We start from the raw sequence: 27573 nt of genomic DNA, 5'->3' as shown, positions 1-27573 counted from the left end.
CAGATCTTCAGGTTGCCGCACAGCCTTCTGTAATGGGAAAAAGTATGATTTTATCCAATTTATGCATAAGCCGGAAGCGAGTCCAAACCGACCTAGGAGGTTTATAGCATGAGGAAAATGTACATTTGTATCTTTGAGAAATAACAACATATCATCATCATGTAATGCTAAATAATGATGTACGCCCTGTTCCTCCAGCTCCTATGTAAACCTCTCCAGTCCTCACCCATCTACAAGTGGCTCCATAGCAATTGTAATACGATAATGGCAAAATTGGGCACCCTTGTTGAGCCCCCTTTCCCACCATATATGTTTCCTAAATATGCCTACCCGTTTTGACTCGAGTAGTAGCTGCCATATAATTAGGCTTTGCCCATGTAATAAATTGAGTACCCAATTCCATCCTATTGAGTATCCTACAGAGGCATTTTCAATACCTATTAACGCAATTACAGTCTTTTCACTCTCAGCAAAATAAGATTCCATAATCACCAGCACCCTCCTAATATTAAGAGCTCAATTTCATCCCAGAATGAAAACAGACTGGTCTGTGTGTATTAGTTTGGGCATTAATAGTAATAGGCACAAGACTCTACTCAGTATTTTGTAATCCAGAGTTAGCATGAAAAGTGGGTGGTAAGGCTGTAAATCCTCAGGAGCTCTTCCTGGTTTTAACAATGAGATCATCAAAGCCACTGCCCCACTGTGCAAACGCCTGCCTCTTGGGCAGCTAAGTAAAGATTAAACAGCTTTGGAGCCAACACCTCCATATAAGAATAATAAAATTCCACAGGAAGCCCACCCAACCCAGGGACTTTCCCTCTTGCCATATGTTCTAATCCATCCTTCACTTCCTGAATAGTTATATCCCCACCCAGGTCTCTTGCCTCCTCCCCTATAATCCTTGGCAAGTGGACTGGGTCTAAAAACGCATTGATAAACTGTGATGGAAGCTCCAGTGACATAGCATGTAATTCTGTATAAAATTCTCTAATTCTTCTACTGATAGTCTCCTGTGTATGGAGGTGTGTGCCTGCCTCAGAATCTACCTACAGTGTCTGTGTGATCCTATTCGTATGGTTTGTGAGCCAGGCCAACAAAGTACCCCCCTTGTCATGCTCTCCTTAAGATATTCTTATATACTTTCTGTAGTCAAAGATATGCTATTTTACTGTATCGACAGCTACTTGTGGACACCTCCAAAAGTCCACTAACGCAAAAAATGTGTTGCCAATTTCTAAATTGTCTAGTTACATGGTGCACCGACTAGTCTATCAGGGCTAGATTCAATCTATTGCATCTTATCCTTATCCAGCCTTCACCTATATACATTGTGCTATGGACTATTAGACTTCTCAATCTACGTAACCAAAATCAAACTCCCCAACCCAGGCAAAGAAGTTACGCACTCCTCAGCTAAACTGAATAACCCCCACTTTCCATACTACATATAAGGGGTTGGGCCCATTCACCCGCCTCCCAGTCGTCCTTGACACCACCTACCTCATGTTCAGAATGACGCCGGCCACCCCATATTCCAACATTTACAATGTTTTTCTACTCATTATGTGTGCTTCCCCCATTCAGAATGATGCAATATTTGTCTTCACTACTTCAAGAAATGCCATTGTATCTGCTCAGGTTGTCAAAAAATGGCATCAGATGTGCCTGGTGTGACATGCGGTAAGATTATCTCCAACTCAGAACTAGAGTTTAAAGTAAAGTGCGGGTCCCGCGATTATAGCAAAAGTAAAGAAATAGAAATAAACTTCTATTTCTTTACTTTTGCTATAATCGTGGCACCCGCGCTTTACGTTTAATGTTAAAAGTAAAGCACGGGTGCCGCAATTAAAGCAAAAGTAAAGAAATAGAAGTTTTTTTCTATTTCTTTACTTTTGGTATAATCGAGGCCCCCACGCTTTACTTTTAATGTTAAAAGTAAAGCCCAAGTGCCACGATTAGCATGAAGCTGACGAGTAGGGAGTGGGAGAAGGGAGGGGGGTAGGAGAAGGCATTCACGCGTGCGCTGAAAGAAGCCAAATGGCAGCTGTGCACATCATGTGGGCGTAATAGCAAGCTGGTGGCCGGCAAGGTAGCACTTTTAAAAGCAGCTACTAAATGTCTCGCCAAAGAGGCGCATGCTTTGGCTCAGGCGAGACCTAACAATGGGATATATTTGCTCTACAGCAAACACCGATTTTCCTGCAGATAATGTGTAGTGCAGTGACAAAAAATAGCCATATGTATTGAATGTTTGAATTCTTAATCTGTTTCATAATACAGATTAAGGCTCCATGAATACAACATGGCTGAACACTTGAGGACTTTCAGACACATGCATCAACCATTTTTGCGAGCGCAAACAGTGCGATTCGCCAAAATCAGATGTTTGCGCCCGCAAAAAGGGCAATTGCGATGCATCAAGGTTCAAGGCACTCGCAAATTGAGAATTCACAATTAATTGTGATTTCTCAAATTACGATTGCAATTAAAGAATCGCAATTTGCGATTCCTTACATGCAATGCAAGAACCATTTTAGAATAGCGATTTTGCTACTAGGGGGCGCAAATACCATAAAGTTGAACTTCATGGTCATTTGCAAAAAGTTTGAAAAATGCACTAAAGAGCATTTTTTAAAGTTGTAGATCACACACACACATGCTCTTAGGGCATGTGTGTGCGCAACATGTGTGCACAGAGCAATTTCAGGAGTAAAACAGGGTGTCTTTTTGACATCCTTGCACCCTTGAAATTGCATGCACAATTTGCGAGCAAATTGCGCATGCAATCTCCAATTACTTCCTATGGGCCTATAGGCCCTTTGGAATTAATGGGAAGGCATTCCTTAATTGCGACTCGCAATTAAGGAATTTTTGGGAATCGCTAATTTTATAGCGATTCCTACATGCATAGGCTTTTGCAATTCCATAATTGCGATTCCTTAATTATTTATTTATTTATTATGCGATTTGTACTGCGCAAACTAAACCCAAAGGTTAAAGAATCGCAAAAGCCCACATTGATGCATGTACCTGTTTGACCTTTGAAGCAGTACTCACATTGCTTACTTTTGGGATATACATGAATTGTGTTCTTCCATTGTTCTGCCTATGGCCACAATTGTGAATAATTAAGACGAGAGACTTAAAACAGCCTGTTGCAGTAGTCTCATGATTCTCCTTTTCCACTTTCTTTTTCACCTTCATGAAAGCTCGTTAAAAGGCCCCCTCTGTCTAATATTGTGTCAAGCCTGCATGATTTGATCTGTGATCTTCATAGAAACCTTTTATGCTTCCCTTAAATCGTATTAACAAGTTTAATGATCGAACAGGTGTCTATTGTTCTGCAAGAATGTAAACACAAATGTAATGCGTCACTAGAATCCTAAACAATTGGAGGTTGTTTGTGCCTAAAACATAACAACTTTTTTGAATATTCCAATGGGTATTTTTTTATAAATCTAATAAATTTTTATAGCTCTCAATGCCATTATTTTGCCTGTTTCAAAGTACTCACCATTTAGGCAAATAAGGGCCCGGAGCCACAGGTAGGTGAATTGATGTGGGAAGTATTATTTAATTAGGCATGTGTTGCTTAATCACCAGCGAAACCCTCCTCTTCAAGCACAATCCTCGCAGGTTTGCTTACGTCGATTTTTTTTAGCTGTTTGAGATTGTAACTTCTTTTTTAAAACAAAATACAATCTATCTATTTATGCTTGTGTATGATATGTGACTCCCAATTTATACTTGATGATTAGTTCTTACTTCTTGTCTTGAAGAGTACACCATTAAAAAATGCCCTTTAGGGAGTGAGAAATGGATGCTGGGGAAGCATCTTACAAGTCAGTTTTTTTGTAGCAATGAGAGGCCGCACTGGATCATTAAAAAAATGAATGACATGGCATTTGATGCTCTCCTGTTTACAAAAGAAATGTCTCTGCAAGCTCTGGAACATGAGATAACTTGAGATGCAAAACAAATGGCCCATTGGCCTATTTGCAAGGATGTTATTTCCAACATAACCCCAAAAAAAACAGGCGGAAATTCTGAGTTTAATTAAGGGGTAAAATATCAGGTTTTTGTAGACAATTACAGGATATGGATCGTGGTATCATAGATGATGACAACAACATTAAAATTAAGTATGTCAAGTTCAGTAGGCGAGAAAAAGGAATATTCTAGAACCTAGAGAGGTGTAGAACAATCATGAAAACTGTTTTGCCAATGCTGAGCTCCTTCCTGTTGATGCTTCATCTAGAGCAGTGTTCTTTATCACGGCATCTTTAGGGTGAGAAAGACAAAAATTACAGTCCAAATTTGTACTACGAAAATAATGAATCATTTCAAATCTCATAACAAGGCAATGGTGGCTTTGGAGTAGAGCTCCAATGAGCCCTGCTGACATAGGACGTCTAGCTGCTTCCACAGGTGGCAAAACTGGTGGATACTGGGATTCTAGAATCCATGATACCCTTCCATCATAGGGAAATGGTGGAGAAATCTGAAGTGACAACCAGCAGTTAGGCCACCAGCGCACTGCAGCAGTGAGCACAAGTCGCACCTGAGGGCAGATGTGGAGGTTCAGTGTGGTCTGCCGTCAGCTGCAGTCGTGCTGGTAACAGCGGCGGGGCTGCCTGGGGGGTTGTTTTTTGAAGGAAGAAAAATCCCCATACTTAGAATAATTGAAAATACTAGCCATGAAGTGTCTGGGATCTATTGAAAGGAGACAAAGAAAAGAAGAAAGATTTGCCAAAGGAAGCAACAAAACAGCAAACAACTGGAAGATATAAAAGTAATATTGTCACAACAAAATGTAATAAGAATGACGCATTAACGCTTGTGTGGCCCAGTCCAGCTGATATAACATTATTATCCAAACAATACTATTAATAACATGTATGAAGCAGCACTACAGACCGGCCAATGGCAATAATATCAGCACCATAAGTCTCACTTAGAATATTTAAAGCACTGACTTCTGTTATCAAATGTCCTAACCAAACCTTGTGAGGCAGTTGTACTTTGCGGTGTCGAGTAAAATGCAGAAAACAGCTATGTAAAAGCTACACACTGCGTCCACAGAAGCTATGCTGGAAGCAATATTGAAATAATTAACAACCATTACATTTTCCAACATTTAGATGGAAGAAGCAATAGCACAAATGGTGAGTGAACTTTTTTTTTCCAATAAGGGTGATATAACTGCATTCAATGAAACATTGGACCAACCAAAGTGAGGCTCACCAAGGTCTAACAAAATAGTGATGTCTCTTGATTGCAAGTAAAGCCACTGGAATTTGCAAAAGAAAACAGAGGAATTGCGATGAACTGCTGAGAAAATTAATACTTTTTCGGGACACCAGAAAGATCAGAAGTGGAAGATAACATAATCTTGTCTATCCCAGAGATAACAAAACTAATATTTAATCCGCCATTGAAATTTCAAAGGGCATATACAATAAGATCACTGAATCAGGAAGAATAGACAAACTGTGTGGCAAATTAGTGCATGCTTTCTGAGACTCTTACACATAAAGCAGTTGATACTTGATGCTAAAAAGCACAGTGAGTTTCAATACCAGGAACATAAAAAAGTAGACATTGCAAGACTTTTCCAATGAAATCAATTTAAGGAGGAATAGATTGTTAAACCTCAGATCCAGAATCAGAAAACAGGATTTGAGTATGGATTACTAGGGTTAAACTTCATGATAGTGGCTATTGATGAGAAAATAAGGGAATTTGAAGATCCACATGCGTGGAATGTTTATTAGATTTCCTAGATGACCAGGAAATGGTTGTCACCAGTGAAAATTAAGAAATATACAAAGTTAAGCCAATAAAATACTTATTGGCCAGTATGCGAAAAAAAAGAGGAAAGAGCCAAGCTAGAAGAAGCCACACAAATGTGGGCAACAGGAGATAGAAGTAAGAAAAACAATTGTCATGAAACAAGAGACAAATCAAGATCACCTCTTTATAACTAAAGATGAATACCCCCCATCTATTCCTGACAGCTCGTTGGGAGAAGAATTTGGTGCATCTACCTAGTGACTAATACTCAGTATGTAATGATGCATGATAGTAAGGAGAGATGGGAAGAGTAAAGAAACAGTTAAGAGTAAAACGACTATTTGTTAAGTAAGCAATTGACCACCATGTTGTTCTTAGTTTACTTTTAGCTATACACTATCAGGGCACAAGAGAAACATGTGTGCTGCCAAAGAGCTACTGAAAAGACTGTTTAAATGTTTCATGCTGCTTAGGCTTCTGCTGATTACATCGAGCTAATGTTAATACAGGTTAACTATGCAGAGTCTTAGAATGTTTTAAATAGAACGGATAACAGATCTATAGTTAGTTGAATGTAAGAAAGGCAGGGTTCATGTTTTAAGGAACACAGACAAAACTAATATAATATAATAGTTATACCTCAACTACATTTTATAAACAATATGCTGACAGCAGGGGCCAAGAAGCGACTGTGCCCTAAAAATCAGAGGCCAATATCTCTGCAATGTAAAAGGCTGATTTTCAGTTCCATCCCACAGGTTTCACTGGTTAAGAAAGTGAATTATTAATCAGAGTGTATGGCTGTTCACCCTAAGTTATAATCTTACTAGCCTGTTGGATCTAGGCTAAGGTTTCAGTAATTTAAGGCTGAGCTAAACCCTTTATAGATATAACACATAGCAGGCAGGCTGAACTCAGGACAAAGTGTAAAGCATTTAGAAGTACTAAACTAGCTAAAAAGTCAAAACCTAACAAAATAAATATCAGATTCCAATTTAGAACAAATAAAGTAAAATGTAATAGGCGAACTGATACCAAAATGACTAAAATCCAATAAGGGGAACCAGAAAAGAATTTTAGAAGATTTGAGGAAAAATTCACTAAAAAGACTAAGCGTATGTGCTCACAGTAGACTAGGACCCAGGCACGATTTCAGTCCAACCAAAATGGAGCTCAAAGGGTACACACCATCCAGGTGCATCTCAGTCAGAGATTTTACCTTGGGACTTATTCTCAGAAATAGAAGTTGAAACACTTCAGTGGGGCAAGGTTGCAGGATGTATTCGAGGAGGTCCTCTTTAAGTTTGATAGTGGTTGTGCGAGGTACTGCTGAAACCATATGTTTTGGGGGTAAAAGCTATAAGTGGGAAAATTCCAATTTTGCACCAGCCGAATACTTTTGGCACGTTCCTCCAGCAAGAAAAGATTGCATGTAGTTACATGAGGCTGGCTAACTTTTCACCAAGGACCCCCTGAAATCGATTTGCTGTTGCAGAGACGTTCCAAGTGGTAGAAAGCTGTTTAGCCCAGCAAATGTCCCAAAGTCCAGGAATGTTCTCAATTCCAGCTTTTCTGAGCTGTTAGGAGAAGTCCAGCTTGACAGAGTCAAGCGTTCCAGGACCATAGGAACAGAAGTTTGAACTCAGGACTCACTCCAGCGGAGGAAACCAGCAGGGTCTAGTGCAGGTCCTGTTGCTAAATAGCAAAATTTGCAAAAAGATGAGGTAGGTTTCTAAATACATAAATATCATATTGATGTTCTAGCTTATGGGTGGAGAGGACTTTGATGTTTGAAACAAGGGCATCGACAAGGGTCGAACGAGATTAAGGATGGAAGGCAATGGACAATTACTATATTAGATTGTTATTTCAAAGATGTACTAATCAAAGACAATGTGCAGTATGTGAACAATAGTGAGAAAAAAAGCAGAATGTAACTAATATTTTTACAGGCATATATTAATAAAGAATTGAATCGTAGAGCAAAATAAATATTATGAGAAGGGAATTCATAATTTAAATATGTATACAATGATGGAAACAAGTATCTGTGGATAAGAGCTGGTGATGCAGCTCTGAGTGTGTGTGTTTTGGAGTCACTTGTTTGTGGTGTAAGTGCATGTTACTTGCCACATGCATCATATGCCCTTTATGCCCCTGATAAACGCTATGCACACTAATACTGGCACACAAATGAAATCAATACTTTTCCCTATGACATGCAGTCTCCCAATGTTTTGAGTCAACTATGCCAACACATGCAGTCAAAAAACAATGGGTGAAATCACACAACAAGATGCACTTTCCAACAGAGTTGTAGTTAGTAAAGTATTTGTTATCTTCTGAGGTAGATTATAGAATATGTATTGCTCCCATTTCAATACAGTCATTTCATTGGCAAGTAAAAGGGGGAGTGGACCTTGCGGGATTATTACGCATGATTAAAACACAATGCTCATTAGTGGTTGAATTAGTCACCACTTAACCATAGTTCAGTTTCAAGAGGGTAAGCACCCTTTCTGAGATTTGGCTAGGTTACTGCCCTTATTCTGATTCAAGCCTCTGTTAATTTCCTTCTCTTTATTTTACTGTGTTCCCAAATAGCAGGAAACTTAAAGGCCCCCTGAATTTGCATCCACTAGCCCCCTCTTGCACTGGGCTCTTGGCCACCATGTACCATCTCAACTAACTATATAGAAATGATCGTACACAATGTCCGTGTCCATAGAATTGGTCTTGTCTTTAGCTCCAGCTAATGCTAACCTCTCCATCTCTCTATTCCTGAAATTATTTAAGAACGTTGCATGACCAAGTGCAGACTTACTCACCGTGGCCAATACATGGCTTTAAAGTTCCGATAGTTTTGATAGATTAAATCAGAGAGAAATCTTAGACCTTCAAAATATTTCTCAAGCATTTAAGACCCTTTCGCCGATATATTTTTAATTATTTTACAAGTAGCAATCATGGTACATAAACACTGTCCACACTCCACAGGCGCTTTTGTTTCGGATGCAGGGAATGTTCAGCAGTCATGCCAGGGAAGTAGAACCCACTGTACGTGACAACAGTTCACTGCAGAGGCGTAGCTAGGCCGTGGTGGTCTCAGCCTTTGCTGCCCCGTGGCGGTAATAAGAGTCGGGGGAGGGGAGGGGGGAAGATGTTGGCGATCGATTCTTGCTTTTGCCGTAATGCTTGACTGCAGGTAAGCAGGTGGAGACTCATTCTCCCCGGGGCGGACCGCCCCTCCGCTCCTCCCCCTTGGCTAAACCACTAGTTCAGCTGGTTCATTGCACTTCACCATGCAAATGAGCAAGTTCTGATCCTGAGGTATGGCTTGATTCTCACGCAAGTAATGTGGGAAGAAATGGGCAGGCTTCACGGGATCGCCGTACTCTCTAACCTAAAGCCCTAGCTTTACCACACATGGGTGACATATTTATAGAGTGCCCTTTCACCCTGGTGAGATGTCTTGGTTATATTGACAGATACTAGATGTGATTGTGTACAGATATCAACACAATGGTTCTCACTTGCTCTAAACATACATCATAGCTCTAGCGGATGAACGGGACCCGAAAGCTCAGTTCCTGTGTTCTACAGGTGGAGCCTGTAGATGACCTGTAAAGGAGTTGAGAGAGCTTTATAATTCCTCATTATTTTTAGAATGAAAAGCAAAATTGGGAAGGGAAATATCTGTCTCCTTGTGCACTGCACGTGTCTTCCCCCATAGGCATAGTTCAGTGGCTACGCCTCGGCCTAGTGCCACAAATCTACAGATTTCTTGGAATGGAGTAGCAATCCAACAACACCCACAACCCATTCCCTCTACACACACTCTCATATGGTGTCATGTCAGAATATTCTGGCTAGAATATCGCCTGACCCAAATATTGGGTGATAAATATTGTTTAAAAAATATCATGCCATTTGAGAGAAGAATAGGACATCTGCTCAAACGGACAATATTTTGTAAATTATATTTAAGGCACAGCTTTCAAATCACTGGATATTTTTGTATATGGTAGTCTGACCTAAAGCAGTCTGTATGCCCCACTTATGCCGCACATGTTATGTAGAGGGTGAGTCAGTCATTTATTTCTTGCAATCTTCCTGCAAAATATATAGGACATAAAGAGATAAATGGAATATAGACATTGCATCCCAAAATAAATACAGTCAATATTTAAATGTAAATTATAAATGAAACCCATAAGACTGTCTCGCTGTCTGTCCCAATGGCAGAGACACAGACATCCTTTGTTAGTATCGCATTTTGCTCTAGGGATGTATATACTTCTGACAATGTAAGATCATTCACTTTGCAGTTAATGGAGACGAGGCAGAGAATGAGCTTTGCCTGACATATAATGCAGAAGTGTGGACTTGCAAAGGCAGCTAGACGTGGTGTCTCTGAAGCTATATCATAATGCTGGTGAGCCACTTGAAAAAAACAGGAATAATTTAATTAAAGGCCATCAATTTGCGGCGCTAGTAACACTTATTTCCTCGCAAGAAGGTGTCATTGATTTTTCATCCTTTGCTCATTTATTTGCTCTTAGGATGCTCTGGACCTCTGGGAATAGAAGGTGGCATTATATCGAACCAGCAAATCACCGCCTCCTCCACGCACCGCGCGCTCTTCGGACTGCAGAAGTGGTACCCGTACTATGCACGGCTCAATAAGAAAGGGCTGGTAAATGCCTGGACTGCAGCTGAAAATGACAGGTGGCCATGGATTCAGGTAAAACACCAGAGACAAAATACTCGTTCTGAGCGTTCATTAAATGCATGTCTCAGTGCGCCCTTATTTATCCGTGTATAAGTGGAGAAAGGTGCAGTGTCACACGTATCTGACTAGTGCCCTTCCAGATGTTTGCTAGGTATGTAATGGATTGAAAAACAAAGCGACATTTGATTGCTGGTGTGTTTGCAGTGTCAGAGGACAACGTATTTGAGAATAAATACATCAATACATACCAATTGTGTGGCATTGAGTTGGAGACTGACTATCCTCTCTCACTCATTCTTCGCTCTCACTTTCTTTGTATTTCTCGTTCTCTATTATTATATCAGTGGATGCCATAAAATACTTACTTCCCCTTTACGATGGAAAGGAGTTTAGCTACATAATGCAGCTGGCACACTTGCAAATGAGCAGGAAGTGCCGAGGGTGAGGTGGAACAATTGGGAGGCTCAGAAAGAAGTGTGGCCAATGCAATTATGGCCGTGGCCTAACACCTGTGAACTAGACTCTTGTAGTCCACACGACGTACCGACTGAGCAGCATGTTCTATGCCTCAGCCTTTCTTTGCTGTCGGTGTATCCAAATAAACCATCCAACAATGAGCTTATACACCTAGAAAAGGCCTGATTTATTGGCTTTATCAATGCTTGTTAGCCCTTATGTGTATTCTTTTTTCAGAAAAAGGAGGAACAATTCCCATTCTTGTCTTCACATTCCCCTGAAATTTTTCTCTACATTACCTACTTCCAACTCTTTTCTCCACATGTATCTTGTTGGGAAGTCCCTCCATCTTTCTCAGACTTGATGTCCTTCCTCTCCTTTGATGTCTTTTCACTCTCTCCTTCCCCGCTCTCTCTTTCACGCATGTAAACTGCATTTTATTTTTGTATTGGTGCTGTCAAAACTTTAACAACTGTAGACTTCTTTCACACACTTTCCCATGGAATCATTATTTCAATTGTCACATGTCTGACCATCACATTCTGAACTCTGCAGAAAGGTACAGGACGGGTGAGCATTTATTCTGAAAACTATAATAACATCGTGCCAGACACTGTGGGAAATGCACACTGTTCCCAGCCTCATCTCCAGAGCTCTCTATTGTGATCTCACCTGACCTCACCTCACTTCAGTCTTGTCACCTTTCAACTTCAACTGCTTGAAATAAATCCAAGTTTCACTTTAATTAGGCAGTCATGAAAGATTGAGGCAGAGTGGTGACATCACCCAAAATTATCAATATAATTTACTATCATCTGCTTGCATAAAAAGACCAAAGGAATGGAATGGACAAGGTGGGCCTTGGGGTCACATATAAATTCAAAGAGTGGAAAAAGAAGGTAACCCAGAAAGACCCCTATGGCTAAAGATCTATCAGACAAGGTCAAGGAGGCAAGAGCAATTCTTTTTAGCTCTGTTAAATAGTACATTTCCAAAACATGACAGGGCCTAATCCCTCTTGCTGAAGTAATCAAACCTGGACAACAGGATCTGATTGTCTGCAGTGACAAATGCTGTGGCTAGACCGAGTACAATCAAGGCAGTTGCGATTCCAGCATCAGAGCAGAGGACCAGGGCGGGCGTAGTGGACATTATCAATGATGTCACTGAGCGCAATATCACTAGAATGCCAAACACATGCCTACTGAGCCGGTTCATGTGCTCAGCTAAGTATAAAGTTACATCCAAATTAATTGGCCTGGTGTTGATATTGGCAAAGCACCAAAGTACAATGAACAGAAATCAACAAACAGCCCTACAGTGACTTAATCGAGAGCAGAAGCTAATGAATGGGTGTTGGAAAGTGGAATATGAGTAGTGGTAAATATGAATCTACCACTGACAATAATACCACTAACACCATATAGGGCTCAGAGCAGGTCTTAGAAAATTATTCCCATTCTCATCCCTTGGTAGCTTGGCTGTGAGCAGGCAGGTTTAACTTCAAAGACAGGCATGTAAAGCATGTAAAATACCACTTCAGTAAATATCTAAGGCACAACTCACAGCAAAAATCTACCACCAATTAAAAAAACATAGGAAACCGGAGATATGAATTTTTAAAGATGTAGCACTATACAGCACATAGAAACCTATTGTGCCTATTGGGACATCGAGTCGCGCTAGACAGGGACAAATTCAAAGTTTCAGGCTGACCGATATGGAGCCCTGTGCAGCTACCCCTCGCGTTAGGTCTCGGTCAAAGTTTTTAACTTTTGACTTAGAAACTTTTATGGAGCTTTTCCTTCCGGGGTCCATCAAAGATCTCAGGCAGTCGGGATTCGGTGAGGGTTTACCGGCTTGCCTTGCAACAAGCTTCCTGTCAATCTCATGGAAGTCAGATCTCTGGAGCTTTCCAGTGGGATGACCAGAGTTCTAGGCCAGCTTACAGTGAAAGGTGGGCGGTTTGGGTCTCGCAGTTGGTCCCAGTCACCTTTTCTAAATTCAGACTTAATAACTTTTACAGAGATTTTTCTCCCAGGGTCCCTCAATGCTCTTCCCAAGGCCAGATTCAGTGAGGGTTTGCCAGCTTGGGTTTTGACCAGCACCCGGTCAAACTCTGGAAGTCGGACCTCCGACACGTGTTACCTGGATGAACCTGAAGGACAGGCTTGCTTGCGGTTAATGGTTGCCGGCTTGGCTGGCAAGGTCAAGTCGGTCCACCTATGGATCTTTTTTCAAAGTTGCTCCAAATTTCTTCAAACTTCGTCCTGAAGTTCCTTTGAGGGTCCCCCAGTGTCTAATAACTTACATCAAGGGTCTAGAAGCTCCAACATAGTCCTTGGAAGTTTGGGACTTCAATTTCCATAATCCACTTGTACAAAACCCTTACAAATCCATTGGTTGTACTCCAGGCTCGGGATTCTTGGTAGTGATGGCCAAGGTGAGCTCTGTTAACCTATAGCTTGCATGGAGTTCACTCTTTAGTCCTTTTGAAGGTTTTGTAGGTTTGATTCACAGGGCTGTAGTTCCAGATTGTGCAGCAGGCACAGTCAGTCAGAGTGCAAGGCTGGTTCGGACAAATCAAACTTCCAGCATGCATCTTTCTTCTTCTGTAGTTTCAAGCAGCAGATCTGAGATGCTGTGCCCCTCTCAGATACTTATTCAGTGTTCTCTCAGTCAAGCAGGAGGGCACTGCTGTCCAATAAGATGCTGGCAAACACCCCAGAGCATGACCATTTCCTCCTGAGTGTGACACTATGATCTCCCAAAAAGCACTATTCTTCCGAAATTCAATATGGCTGAATTCTCATCAGAGAGGTAAGAGCGGACTAAACAGACCTCCAGGGTGGCTCATCTCCATATTCTCTATCCCCCTGGCATCTGAGCATTCCTTCCTTAAGTCTGCCATCTGGCTGAGTTCAAAGAGTTGGGGTGTAAATGAAACTGGCTTCTCCTGTCTGTCACCTTCTTCTATTGAAAATATTGTTTACAACCCCTCCCCCTTGTTCTGGCATTACTATGTAGCACAACCCTCTCCTCCCAGAATAGTTCTTTAACCCCACGGGCTACTTATCACCTCATCAAAACAGCCTGGATAATCCACTGAACTATGACCAATCAGGGCAGACCCTTGGAAGGCAGAATCTTCTCTTAGAGGCAAGAAACATCTCTTATAAGGACCCTGCCTATATCCACTGGACCCCTCACCCCTGAACACATAGGGGAGACCTTAGGGTTTTTGAATATCAATGGGGGGGGGGGGGGTGCCGCTACTGCTCGAACAGCCAGGTCTTCAGCTTCTTCCTGAAGGAGAGGTGGTCTTGGGTCAGGCGCAGGTCGGTCGGGAGGGAGTTCCAGGTCTTGGCGGCCAGGTAGGAGAAGGACCTTCCTCCTGTAGTCGCTCTTCGGATGCGGGGGACGGCGGCGAGGGCGTGGTTGGCTGATCGGAGGTGGCGTTTGGGAGCGTAGAAGTTGATCCGGCTGTTGAGGTAGCTCGGGCCTTGGTCGTGTAGGGCTTTGTGTGCGTGGGTGAGGAGGCGGAAGGTGATTCTTTTGTTGACGGGGAGCCAGTGAAGGTCTTTCAGGTGTCCGGTGATGTGGCTGGTTCGTGGGATGTCGAGGATGAGTCTGGCTGAGGCATTCTGGATCCGCTGGAGTCTCTTCTGGATCTTGGCGGTGGTACCGGCGTAGAGGGCGTTGCCGTAGTCCAGTCGGCTGGTGATGAGGGCCTGGGTGACGGTCTTCCTGGTCTCGGTGGGGATCCACCAGAAGATCTTCCGTAGCATGCGTAGGATGTTGAAGCACGCCGAGGAGACGTTGTTGACTTGCCTGGTCATGGAGAGGGAGGAGTCCAGGATGAAGCCCAGGTTGCGTGCATGGTCTGTTGGTTTGGGTGCGGCGCCCAGGACGGGAGGCCACCAGGAGTCGTCCCAGGCGGAGGGTGAAGAGCCCAGGATGAGGACCTCCGTCTTGTCAGAGTTCAGTTTCAGGCGGCTGGTCGCCATCCACTCGGCTACCTCTTTCATCCCTTCGTGCAGGTTGGCTCTGGCGGAGGCGGGGTCGTTGGTCAGGGAGAGGATCAGCTGGGTGTCGTCGGCGTAGGAGATTATGCTGAGGTTGTGTTTGCGTACGATGGCCGCGAGGGGGCTCATGTAGACGTTGAAGAGGGTGGGGCTCAGAGATGATCCTTGAGGGACGCCGCAGATGACTTCGGAGGCCTCTGACTTGTACGGTGGTAGGCGGACTCTCTGTGTTCTTCCGTCGAGGAAGGAGATGATCCATTCCAGCGCCTTGTCCTGGATTCCGATGTTGCTGAGGCGCTGTACTAGGGTGCGGTGGCAGACCGTGTCGAATGCCGCGGAGAGGTCTAGGAGGATGAGGGCCGCTGTTTCTCCATTGTCCATCAGGGCTCGGATGTCATCGGTGGCGGCGATGAGGGCGGTCTCGGTGCTGTGATTGGCTCGGAAGCCGGACTGTGAGGGGTCGAGGGATCCGTTCGTCTCGAGGAAGGCGGCCATCTGCTTGTTGACGGTCTTCTCGATGACTTTCGCAGGAAACGGGAGGAGCGAGATGGGGCGGTAGTTCTTGAGTTCGGTGGGGTCCGCTGTTGGTTTCTTGAGCAGAGCGCTGAGTTCGGCGTGTTTCCAGATCTCAGGGAAGGTGGCGGTGTCGAAGGATGTGTTGATGATGTCTCGCAGGTGGGGTGCGATGACAGCGTCGGCCTTGTTGAAGACGTGGTGAGGGCAGGGGTCGGTCGGTGATCCGGAGTGGATGGAGTTCATCGTGCGGATGGTGTCTTCGGTGCTGATCGGGGTCCAGGCGTGGAGGGTGGTGGTGGGGGGTGGTTGTTCGGTCATGGTGTGCGTTGGTTGGTTGTTGAAGCTGTTGTGTATGTCCGCGATCTTGTTGTGGAAGTATGAAGCGAGGGAGTTACAGAGGTCTTGCGATGGGGTGATGTTGTTGTTTCCTGTGCTGGGGTTGGAAAGCTCTTTCACGATGTTGAAGAGTTCCTTGCAGTTGTGTGCGTTGTTGTCCAACCGGTCCTTGAATGCTGTTTTCTTGGCGGCGCGGATCAGCTGGTGGTGCTTCCGGGTGGCAAGCTTGAAGGAGGTCCTGTTGTAAACATATTGCAGATCCTCACTGCACAGTGCTCTTAGCACAAACATCAATTTAGGAAAGCACTATGCTACAATGTGAGAAGTGAAATGTGCAATTTCACTAAACCCAAGATATATAATACCTATTTTATAAGAGTCCTCCATATTCCTACCTGCAGCCCCCACCACTGGGACACCTTGGGGAGATCCTGGGAGTACCTAATATTTCAAAATATGGTAGTTTATTAATTTGCGAGTCCCCCAAACACCAAAGTCAGTTTGGGAACAATTTGCATTTTAAAAGCAGCCTGCAACACGGTGCTGCTTTTAAACTGACCTCAGGCCTTGTCATTGCACACATACAAGTGCAGAAAGGAAGGGCTGCAGGCCTCTAAACTGCCATGCCCTATTATATACTAGTGACTTAAAGGTACTTTTGACCCCCCTGCGTTATTATGTGTTAGGGCCTTATTGGGGCGGGCATGCCAATCATAGGGGTACCCTAACCGAGAGTGTTCCCTAGTGTATGTAGGTGTTTTCACTGTATTCTAAGTGTGTTTTCAGCATAGCACTGGCCTGGTTAAGCAGAGCCCAGGGACAGTCAGAGACAGTTACTACCAGTGCCAGTATGCAAAACAAATGGGGCTGCCAAGGGTACAAGGATGACATTACAACAATGGGCAACATATGAAAGTATGAATCTACTTAGAGATGCTAAAATCGGGCAGGTATCGCAGGAGGTGGCAAGAGCATGGGTCAGCCTACTTTGAATGTTCCAGGCGGTTGATGCACTATCAACAGGTAGCTCTCCTCATAGATCAACTGGGTCAAGAACAGGGTCTAATGATGCCGCAATTGGTGTTGCGTCTGACTAAATGATCGACCACAAGCCACACTGCGCAATCCCAGTAAGATTGACATTACCACAATGAATAGCACAAATTACTCTGACTGGGAGGATCCCGCAAGCAACTGTGTATGATTAACGATGGGGGCACTTCCAGACTAGAACCCCATTGAGACATAGGGCGCTTGAAGGACCGTGGGAAGGAAGGAATGGTCATTAGGAGGAAGGGGTTCCACAGATCTTGGGGTATTTTCGCCTTTTATTTTGCCTGTATGCTATGACCATAATAAAGCAATAAAACCTGTTTAAAAAAGAATTAGTGTAGAGGCACAGGTCGTCAAGTGCAGTCACTACAGCCACCTCCGTACTGCATCCAGGCCAAACGTCTGCCTGCAAAGGGTGTAGAAAATTGTTATACTGTACATGATTTGCTAATGGGGTAAATACTGCTGTCTCCAGGAGCTTGGACAGGTAGCAACATTGAGAAATAGGCTTATATTTATGTAGATTCTTTTAATTCAGTGAGGGTTTCTCAGTAAGGGAGCTCCACTGGTTGTTTAGAACTCGCCATGATGATAAAGAGGCATCAAGACCAAGGCTGGGTCTGCTCCAAAAACAAGCAGGCTTTGATGCCGCTTTGCTGTAAAATTTCCAACCAGGGTCCAGCAGTCTGATCTTGTCAACCATTAGGGAGAAATACTTTGTATTGGGAAGAGAAAAACAGGTCATAAAACCTTGATGCATCAAAAAGAGGAGAAAGCAAAGTAGCAGGATGGAGCAGATTAGAAATCCATTTGCCAGTAGTGCATGTCTGGACGCTTAGAGAAAACAATACTGTGTTAGAATCAAAAACTGGAAGATCACCTCTAACTCTGTTATACATATGCAGTCCTTTGGGAATTTTGCACTTCCTCAAAGAGATAGACTGTCTGAAAATCTGAAACAACCTTTGGAGACAGACTTTTAATTACATTGAGCTCTCTCTGTAACATCAGTGGATTTTGTAGAAGACAGGCACAGTGCAAGAGGCCTAACAATTTATAGGAGACTAAATAGCACTAACAAAGAGACTTGGGAAAATATTTAGAAACACTCCAGTGACTCTGTGGGGATATTCTGACTCCTAGTGATTCTGTGGAAGATCATCTGACTCAACTTAAACGCTAGTAGATCCACATCCTCTTTGTGAGACAAGAGACAAAGACTTTTGTTCGAGAGCACACAAACAAGCTAAGATACCTGGATTCAGTGAGCAATTTAGTAACCTAGCAGAGGACACTGTAGGAGCGCAAGAGGCTTTCTGGGAATCAGCAACCATCGGGAGCCCCTACTGATCTCTTAAAAGACATGCACTGCAAGACAATCATACACTACTGAGGGCACCTGCAGTCTCCGGGGAATCCGAGAGATGCGGAAGAACTAAGCACACTGTGTATAACCATACAATGTATATGAATCCTATGCACAATTATGGAGAACAATGGATACTATACTAGAACAAACAGATCTGTTGTATACCCGTACTCTTGCTGAAAGACCTACAGCAACAGTGAGAAATACTTAATGACTGTGAGACCCGCATATACCATGAGGGACCTTCTACCTCCAGGACCCTGAAATACCTGCACAGTATTTGTAAGACTCCTATTAGGGTGAATGCAAATACAGTGTGATGAATACATACTGTTGAAAAATAATACATTCTCCATGGAAAACAGACATTAAGAAAATGTTATCTTACTGGTACATTAAGGTCTATGAGAACGATTTCATTATGTAGACATTTTACTATATTTTTTTCTCTTTTTCCTTTTCTTCTCATTTGTTTCTCATTTTTTCCTGTACCTATTTTTTCTTATAGTACTTTTTTGCCATTTCTTTCCCCGGTGTCAGTTTGGGTTTAACAAAATAGAACTGAATATTTGAAAGCAAGTAAAAATCATTGTGTTGGTTAGAATATGTATGTATAATCATGATGTCAGCCAGTCAGTCAAATCGCTTTATTCAATGCTTATTTGGTAAGATCATAACAGTACAAACGTACGTAATAAAAAACATCAATCAATATACAAATGGTAAAAAATAAACTATTAAGAACATCCATTGTTACCATGGTAAAAATATGCAAATCATTAGAGAATGTTATGCAATCCCCTGATCTTCCAGTAGATGGATAAAACAAAATGTGACACAGTAGCAAGCAAGATGATCAGGCAATAATTGTAGGGAGAACATTCCTGGGTGACATTAGGTATAATTGCATTTGCACATAATAGGAATTAGAACATTGGAATGTGGAGCACTCCATTGCAGACAATGGAATGCTCCGTGCTTCTACAGGCCGGTAATGGCCCGCAAAGCAACATTCCAATGCTGATTAAACAAAGGCCTCTCGGAGCCCGAGGGGATTTAAACCCCCCCCCCCCCCATGCTCCTAGAGGCCTTTGTTTAATTTTTTAGAACATTCTGCCCTCTAGTGGCAGAATGTTCCAATAGCCTTATAGCCCTTCTTAGCTGGGCTATACCGGCTATTAAAGTCCCACTCCCTTCGGCTCGGGCCTTTAACGCTGGAGCGGGGCTTTATTTGCCATTATAGCCTGCTACGGCGGGCTATAAGGCTATAATATAAATCTTACACAGGGTTCCTCATAAAATTTACAAAAAAAGAAAATGTACAAATTAGATTGGGTGGACATCCCGTCACATGGGCAGGGTGGGGACTCATGTAGGAAAAAAAATTCCTGACGGATAAGTCAGCATACAAGGAATACAATTAAAATGAAAAGTGAGTAATAAGAATCTGTGGCGTGCATTTGTCAAGGAAAACAAGTATGGAGCTGTCCCTTCCTCGTTAATCGGTCCCTATAAGTAGGAGTTTACTGAAGATTTTTTACTATTAGTTTTAAGTCTCACATTTGTTTTAGAAATAGTGTTTTAATCTCACTTTTAGTAATGGTAGAGCAATTGGTTGGGGTAACAAATAAGTGCTCTAAATCAAGGGAGATAAAACTGATTTTGACAAGGGTAATCCAAGGAATCCTATGGGAATGTTCTAAAGAGAGACATTCTTCAATAGTTTTCTGAGTGAGGTTGACAGAATGTCTTCTCTAAATGGAATGCCATATTAGGGTTGGGGCCAGGCTAATCAAATCAGTTATGTATGGGACATCCAGTTCTGCAGGACAAATAGCATTTGAAAAGCATATGGCAAGACGTACTAGTTTTTTTCAAAAGGTGCCCTCAAACGTCTGGAGAGCTGAGGAATTAGAGTATCCCTAGATACCAGCCCCCTGCTACCGAGGTAGATTTGGCCATGTAAATGTTTTTAACCATGTCAAGGGGTTTAGCTACGATCTCTTTTATAAAGGAATATAAGGCAATGATACTTTTTTCCAACATGAAGGCCGCCATGGTAATCATATTTGACCAATTTAATTGATTATCGATGGTCACCCCTAGATAAGAGAAAGTAACTGTTTGGGTCACTTTCTGGCCTGCTATATGAAGAATTGGTATCTTCTTATCTTTATGTCCAGTGATTAAATTAAAGGACCTTGCTTTGTTATTTTTCAGGTCCAGTTGGTGCGTGTAGTCCACATAGGTCTTAAACAATTTCTGTAGCTTTAGACCCACACAGGCAATAAGCACTGTGTCATATGCCTAAAGGAGAATTGGAGTTGCACATTATTCATCTTTTGGACAACTGGAACTGGGGTTGAGTCTAAGAGGGGTGCTTCGACCCAGTTAGTATATAGTGAAAAAATAATTGGGGCAAGAACGCAGCCCTGTCGGACCCCCCCTGTTGATTGTAAACCACCTAATGCACTCTCCCTGCTTCCTGTAATGGACGTTGGCTGAGGCTGAAGAGTACATCTGCCTAATAAAGAGGATAATTACCTCATTGAGTCCCTTCTCGTTTATTATCATCCATAGAGGATGGTGGGTAACGCAGTGGAATGCTGCGGATAAGTCCATGAATGCCTGGTATAGTTTGCCATGCTTGGCTTGGGAATACTCAGTGATTAAAAGACTTAAGTAAAGGCATTGATTCTGGGTACCCTTTCCCTTTTTAATCAATATTGTACCGGGATCAGGACATTGTTGGTAGTGGTCCATTCTTCCAATCGGTTCAATGGAACTCAACCGATAAGTTTCCCGGTATTGTCAAGGAAGGAAATAGGACTGAAATTTTTATCCTCAGATTTGTCTCCTTTCTTATGAGTAGGTATTACTATGACAATGAATCTTGATGGCCCACGGCTGCCACTGTATTAAAAACATTTGTCAACACTTGTCCCCATAGATCCGGCTGTTCAAGAAAAAAATCTATTGGGGTACTATCAGGCCCAGGGGCTCTGTTGAAAAAGCAACAGGCCTCCCTGACCTCAAGGTGGTTAAAAAAGAGATATGATTTGGTTGTTGGCAAGTTAGTTAACTGCTGTGCGTTCTCTCCCCACCAGATGGATCGAGTATTGAAGAAAAGTGAGCAAACCAACATTCCTCATCCATGTGGTAATCTCCACTTGGGCCGTAGGTGGTTTAAGGAAGAGAGCATTAATTACCCTCCAAAAAACACTGGAGTTTTTTGAATTGGCAGCTTGGTGCAGTTGGTCCCACGCATCTTCCTTCAGGGTTCTAAGTTTGGCCTTTCTAGCCTCTTTTTACCGATGTTGGAGAAGCTTGACTTGATCCACTTCACCTTGGAGGGTTCTAAGCGCCTGATGTAAGTTTGAAAGGGACCTTGTGCAGACTTGGTCGAACCATCTGGTGGCTAGAAAATTAGCAGTTGGGCTTTTCATAGTTAAGTGATTTTTTATCTCGATTAGGATCTGTTTGAAGCCATTCGTTAACTTAGTTGGTTCAGAGTTGCTTAGTAAACAAGCCGTGAAGTTATTATAATAATATTTAATTAGAAGAACGTTGTTTCCACCTGGGCCTTTAAGATGTAGGAGGACATATTAAGGGGAGTCATTGCGGATTGACAGGACTTCCAACCTTAAGGAGGTATTCAGCAACATCAAAATCCTTCCATTAGCACGGCCTGATTTTGATGGGAGAGCAGGAGTATTAAAAGAGATAGGTCCAGTTTCCCATGTTTCTTGAAAACATATCAGGTTGAAGGTAGTGACAATATTTAACCATTCAGAATCAGTCAATTTGATGCTCTGATCTGCATTATTCCAAATGATTAGCTCAATCTGATCAGTCTGATCAAGTAATTCTATAGAGTGTGTGGCATTCTCTGACCCCGATATGTTACTTCTGGGTATAGGAGTGAGAGTCCTCCTGTTCTTCCTCTGTCAATTGCAGGCTTCAAGGTCTGTTAGTGCAGTAAATCGGTTTTGGATTGAGAGGGAAATCAGTGATTGGCTCAGGGGGAGAAGTTGCGGCTCTGGGTAACTGGGAGGAACCATGAGGCCTTGTCCCCAAGTACTGGCCCCAACTGGTTTGTAGGAAAAACCCAGGGGTAGCACAAATGTTTGGGAATTCAATGAGAGCCATGTGGGTAATAAACTTTACAATTGGTGAACAGCTGAATGCCAGTTAAAGTTTACTATCACACAATACCCCCTGAAGGATTTTCCTTGAATCCCCCACCACGCCCACCCTTCTTGCCATTATGATTCAGGCAAGGATCTCCCTCTGCCCCCCCACATGTTTACTAATCCAGTGGCATGCTTTTGACATAAGTTAGACCGTTGTTTCCCTTTGGGTTCTGGTTAGCTGAGGTACATTGGCCAAAAATATCACAAAGGCGCAGGCTGCTGGAGTAGGCGCCAGTCTCGTTTAAAATGCAAATTGGCCTCTTCTTTCCAGTAAATACTCTCCTTCAAGACTCGTTGGTGATGATCGCGGGCCCTTAATTATCCTCTTAGGCTGTGGGGCATTGGAAACAGCAAAAGAGTGGTGAAGGGCCAAACAATTGATTGGCTGGGTTGGAAGGTGAACTAGACTTGTAGAGTCCCTTGTTGCCATGAGAGATGTACCCCCTGAATGAGTTTTTGTCCTCCTTCATATCTATCTCTCGTTTGGCCCTGGTTTTCATTGCAGTTATTGGGGAAACGTTAAGGTGGAACTATCAGGTCATCAGGCGGGAGACATTTCACATGCACAGGCGCTCAAAGTCGGCTGTATTGGACCTCTGCCTGTTACACGACATGACACAATGTTAGCCTTGATGATTGTCAGTCTGTCCACAAGGGGTTGTAGTAGGGTAGTGATTGACTGTTCGATCCTTAAAATCAGAGCATTTCTTCTTCCTGGGAGGTTCGGGGGGGGGGAGAGTACAGGACTTTCCCGGCTCAGGCTCTGCGAGATCAGGAGATTGGAGCGAGCAATTACTGGATTTGTATTTGGGGGATCAATAATGGGCGAGGGTGGTGACTCATTAGTTGGAATCTCTCTTTGCGGCACCAGTGCCTCCGATTCCCTTATAGACAGCCTACACTCCTTATCCAGAGCATCAGAAGCACTTAGGAGGAAAGAGTCTAGAGTATTTATGGGCTCACATCCATGCGTTGCTGGTGTAGACTTCTGTTTCACCATCTAATGACTATTCTGCCTGGGTGGCCGGAGACAGAGGCATTGGTGAGAGGGCCCAGCCCAGCCTCCGACAGGCGTGGCCTTAACGGCTTGGATTGGTATGGGCGACTACAAGCAGCTACCTTGTTGTGTTGTCATTTGTACTGTCAACTCGAGCATGCTTATGTGTGAAAGACTGTTAGCATTTTCAGTCTTAGCACATAGTGTGGGTTTCGTATTGTTTATGCTTTCCCTTTAACCCTTTGCATGCTTGTGACGGAACCGTTCCGTCACAAGCCTCGGGTGAGCTGTGCTTGTGACGGAACGGTTCCGTCACGGCCCGCTCGCCGCGCCTGCGCGGCGCGAATTCCACGCCTGCACTGACGATTTAATGGGCGGGCGGGTTCGTGACGGAATCATTCCGTCACAAGCACAGCTCACCCGCGAGCCATGCCGAGCGGTTCCGTCACAAGCAGGGAACCGCCGCGCGGCCGTCCCACCCCCTTAGCGCTGCGGCGGAATAGCCGCCGCAGCGAAGGGGTTAAAAGCGTGCAATTATGTTATTGTTCTTGTTGTTCAATGCCAGTTGCCGCTCATTTAAAGGCAGCCAAGGGCATTCCAGTGTGTCAGTGTCTAAGTATGCTACAGATTACATGGTTGTGTTATTCCGTGATGCATTTTACTGTGCTTTTTGAGTCTTTGGATAAAGTCGTTTTCCTGGTGTTTGCTTAATTGATTTCTCCTTTTTCTGCTGTTTGTCTAATTGTTAAACCTGTTGTCTTGATGGCCAAGGACTCTGTTTCGAGACCTACTCGAACTCCTGATGTTACTAAAATACTCCTTTCAGGCTGCGTGCTGTTACCATAGTGCTGTCCTACTAATGAGAACGAATGCTGCTAACCTCCTCACTTGTGGCATGTTACAGTGACTTTACAGAGGAAAACAACTTTTAAAAGTCACAAGGCCTAGTTAATATGATTTTACTTGGCCCTTTATTTAACCTCTTTTGGCCTGGCTAGATACCTTTACTTGTAGCTATTAGCTGCATAAATCCTAAATGCAGATCTGCAGGAAGTAATATGCTATTTACTTAATGAGGTAAGGTTCGATAAAGTTCCGCTAGACCTCTTATGAGTCATAAGCCCTCCCAATAATGGTTTGAAACGGTAGATTCATATGTGCTGTATGTATGGGCTTGTGTATATTTATTTTAGCATTATTTTTTATATATTATGGCGAATAATATAATATGGTATCCAAAAATATGAGCTATTTGAATGTGCTAGTATAAGAGGTTATATTTTTCAGCTTTTTGTATTTGTTAGAAGAAACTTCGAGAGAGTGTGCTTCTTTATTTCGTCAGGTATGGAATACATATTGACCCATTTGTATGAAATTAAATACGCTTCCACTCATCCAATAATTATGAAATGGATTTTTTTTAAAGAACTCCCAGCACGCATTTATTCTGAGTCTGTAATCAAGCTGAGGTTAAATGGCCCTTGATCAAGCTTTTGAGAGTCATTTCTCAGTTACAAAGAATAACTAAACACTTCTTTACCACGTGCTAGGTTATTATCCGAGCACACTGTTGTTTGTTCCTTTGGTAGTGCTGTTGAAAGAGTTAATGAGTGGATCATTTCTTCTTATAGGTAACTGTTCATATGCAGAATATGATCTCAGTTACATCATTATAGTGCACCTACATCAACATATGCAATTGCGATTCCTTAATTGCGAATATTAAGGAATCGCAATTAAGGAATCGCAATTGCCTTTGCATGTAGGAATTGAAAAATTGTGATACCTACACATTCCTTAATTTTAACTCGCAAATTGCAAGTTTTATTTAAGGAATTGATTCCTATTCATTCCTATAGACCTAGAGGACTATAGGACTGAATGGGAATTGCATGCGCAATTTGCGAGTACCCAATAGGTATTCGCAAATAGCGGATGCAATTTTAAGGGTGCCAAAAGGACATCCTGTTGCACCCCTGAAATTACAATTTATCCACACATTGCGCACACACATGCCCCAGGGGCATGTGTGTGTGTAACATGGGCCTTTGAAAAATTCACTTTGGTGCATTTTCCAAAGAATTTGCAAATTACCATCAATTTTAGATTGACAGTAATTTGCGATTCATAATTGCGAAATCACATTTTTTTATGTGCTTTGATGCATTGCATTTAAGGAATCACAATTTGCGATTCCTTAAATTGCGATTTTTTGCATTTGGGATGATACATCCCAAATGCAAAAATACCGGTTGCAAAGGGACCGATACTGTGAATCTGCCCATTTGCAACCGGATTTTTGGTCGATGCATGTGTACCTAGGGGTTTTCTCTGAATGGAATGTGCTGAGCTCCCACAATAACTAAGCTAATGGATTCACACAAAGAAGTAAAACAGCCATGCCTGTGTAATCTTGGCTCACTATGGTTTGGCTGAGGCAAAGGTTATATAATGACAAAAAGATATTTGACCTGTAGTACAAAAATTGATTGCCTCGGTCCTAAAATGGACTGCTGGAATAATTGGACCATTCTGTGGTAACTCTTGAGCATTATAACCAGACCTCTAGGGACTTTTTCATTAACGTGTAAACACTGATCTGTGCATTAATGCATAATTTCTGAACTATTTCACCCAATCAGGCACATTAATTTGGCAGTCTTATGATTCAGCCTACGACAGTGGTTTGGAAAGTATTCCTATACTTTGGGCTTTTCCCGCTTGGCATGTTTTCGAACTGAAAAAGCTATAATACATGTGTCCTCTACTCTCCATATCAAACAAAGTCTCAGGCGCCGCTAGGAATTCATGTGGTGATCATTGCGCGCTATGCAGGCCTGCCTCCCAGTGCAATGCATAGGCCTCAACTTGGACAGAAGGCTACAACTCGACAGATCCTTGGTTTGAGAAGACAAACCTATCTCTTCTCAAAGACACAGATTATGCACTGCAGGCTCCGCCTTAAGCGGCATGTTCTGAATTAAATTTATTTCCTGCTATTTAAACAAATGCTAAATCTGGCCTCTGCCTATGTAGCTGCAGGCATTCACTCCCTAGTCTCCAATCAGCTCTTTGAGTAGCACCAATGAACTGCTTCTAGCTACACCCTGCTGCAAGCTCCCCTCAAAAGGTGATGTTCTGTTTTTGCTTCTAAAACCTCGAACAGCCTCGCAACGAATCTGAACATGGCGGACCATTTGAGAAATGTAACATATTTTCCAAATGGGCAATAGCCGACCCATTGAACTTAGGCTTTCATGGAACGTTGACCAACAGCAGAAGACTTGGGGGCTCACAGATTATAACTAGAAGGACTCTGACCACAGGTGCTAGAGACCACCTCCACAGGGTCATTGGCCTGGATTCGACACCATCTTTGACTCCTAGGAAAGTAGCTGCTGGACATTCAATACAGACAACCACATATTCCTAAAATTAAACAGAACTTTCTGAAACACTGTTACATTTCTTTAAAACTCAAGGCACCTGTTTACTGCTTTCATAGAATAAATTGTCACTTTTCTTTTTAGGATATTTTTAAAGCTTTCAATTAAATTCTGTGTTAATGATGTGCAGCTTGTCAACACTCGACTCGCGAATTTGAGATCTCTCAAATGTTGCATGACAGTGACAACTCTTCTGTCATTTCCATGGTTATTACTGTTGGTAGTAGACTGGGAGTCATATTTTGCTACCATCGGTAACTTCTTAGGTATATTCAGGTATTTTATTTAACGTAATAGTCTTAGTATCTTTATTGTTTCCACTGGGAAAGCTGTGCATCTTTCGTCAGTTACACAAGCTTGCTAATGAATTATATGAAGACAAAACAGGTTGTGTTTAAAGAGAGTCAATCATTAAACTCTAAACTGATAAGAAATGTGTTTTCTGTCAAAGCATACTCTGCGTATGGACACATGGAGAATGGAAGAATGATAAAGGTCACTGTGTGTATCTGAGGCTAACCCCAAATATGAGAGCATTTTGTTTATTGTCCAGACTGAAAGATTATTAAAATAAAAGGGAGGAGATGTCACCGTGGTGTAGAGGCATCAGTTCCTTAAGATGAGGCGGGGTTGATGGATTCGGGAGGTCACCCA

General features: G+C 42.8%; 1 protein-coding gene across 2 annotated transcripts in view; it reads left to right on the top strand.

Moving 5' to 3' along the window:
- Nucleotides 1-27573, top strand: part of EDIL3 (EGF like and discoidin domains 3) — a 1521395-nt gene that overhangs the window by 977360 nt on the left and 516462 nt on the right. For both annotated transcript variants that reach the window (XM_086960856.1, XM_086960857.1), the window contains one exon: nt 10359-10540. In XM_086960856.1, coding sequence (XP_086816982.1) covers nt 10359-10540 — 182 coding nt within the window. The remainder of the gene's footprint in view (nt 1-10358; nt 10541-27573) is intronic.

The sequence above is a fragment of the Lissotriton vulgaris genome, chromosome 3_1 (genome assembly GCF_964263255.1).
Source record: "Lissotriton vulgaris chromosome 3_1, aLisVul1.2, whole genome shotgun sequence".
Lineage (NCBI taxonomy): Eukaryota > Metazoa > Chordata > Amphibia > Caudata > Salamandridae > Lissotriton > Lissotriton vulgaris.
Note: the sequence above shows the minus strand (reverse complement) of the source record. Positions and strands in the feature narration are given on the sequence as shown.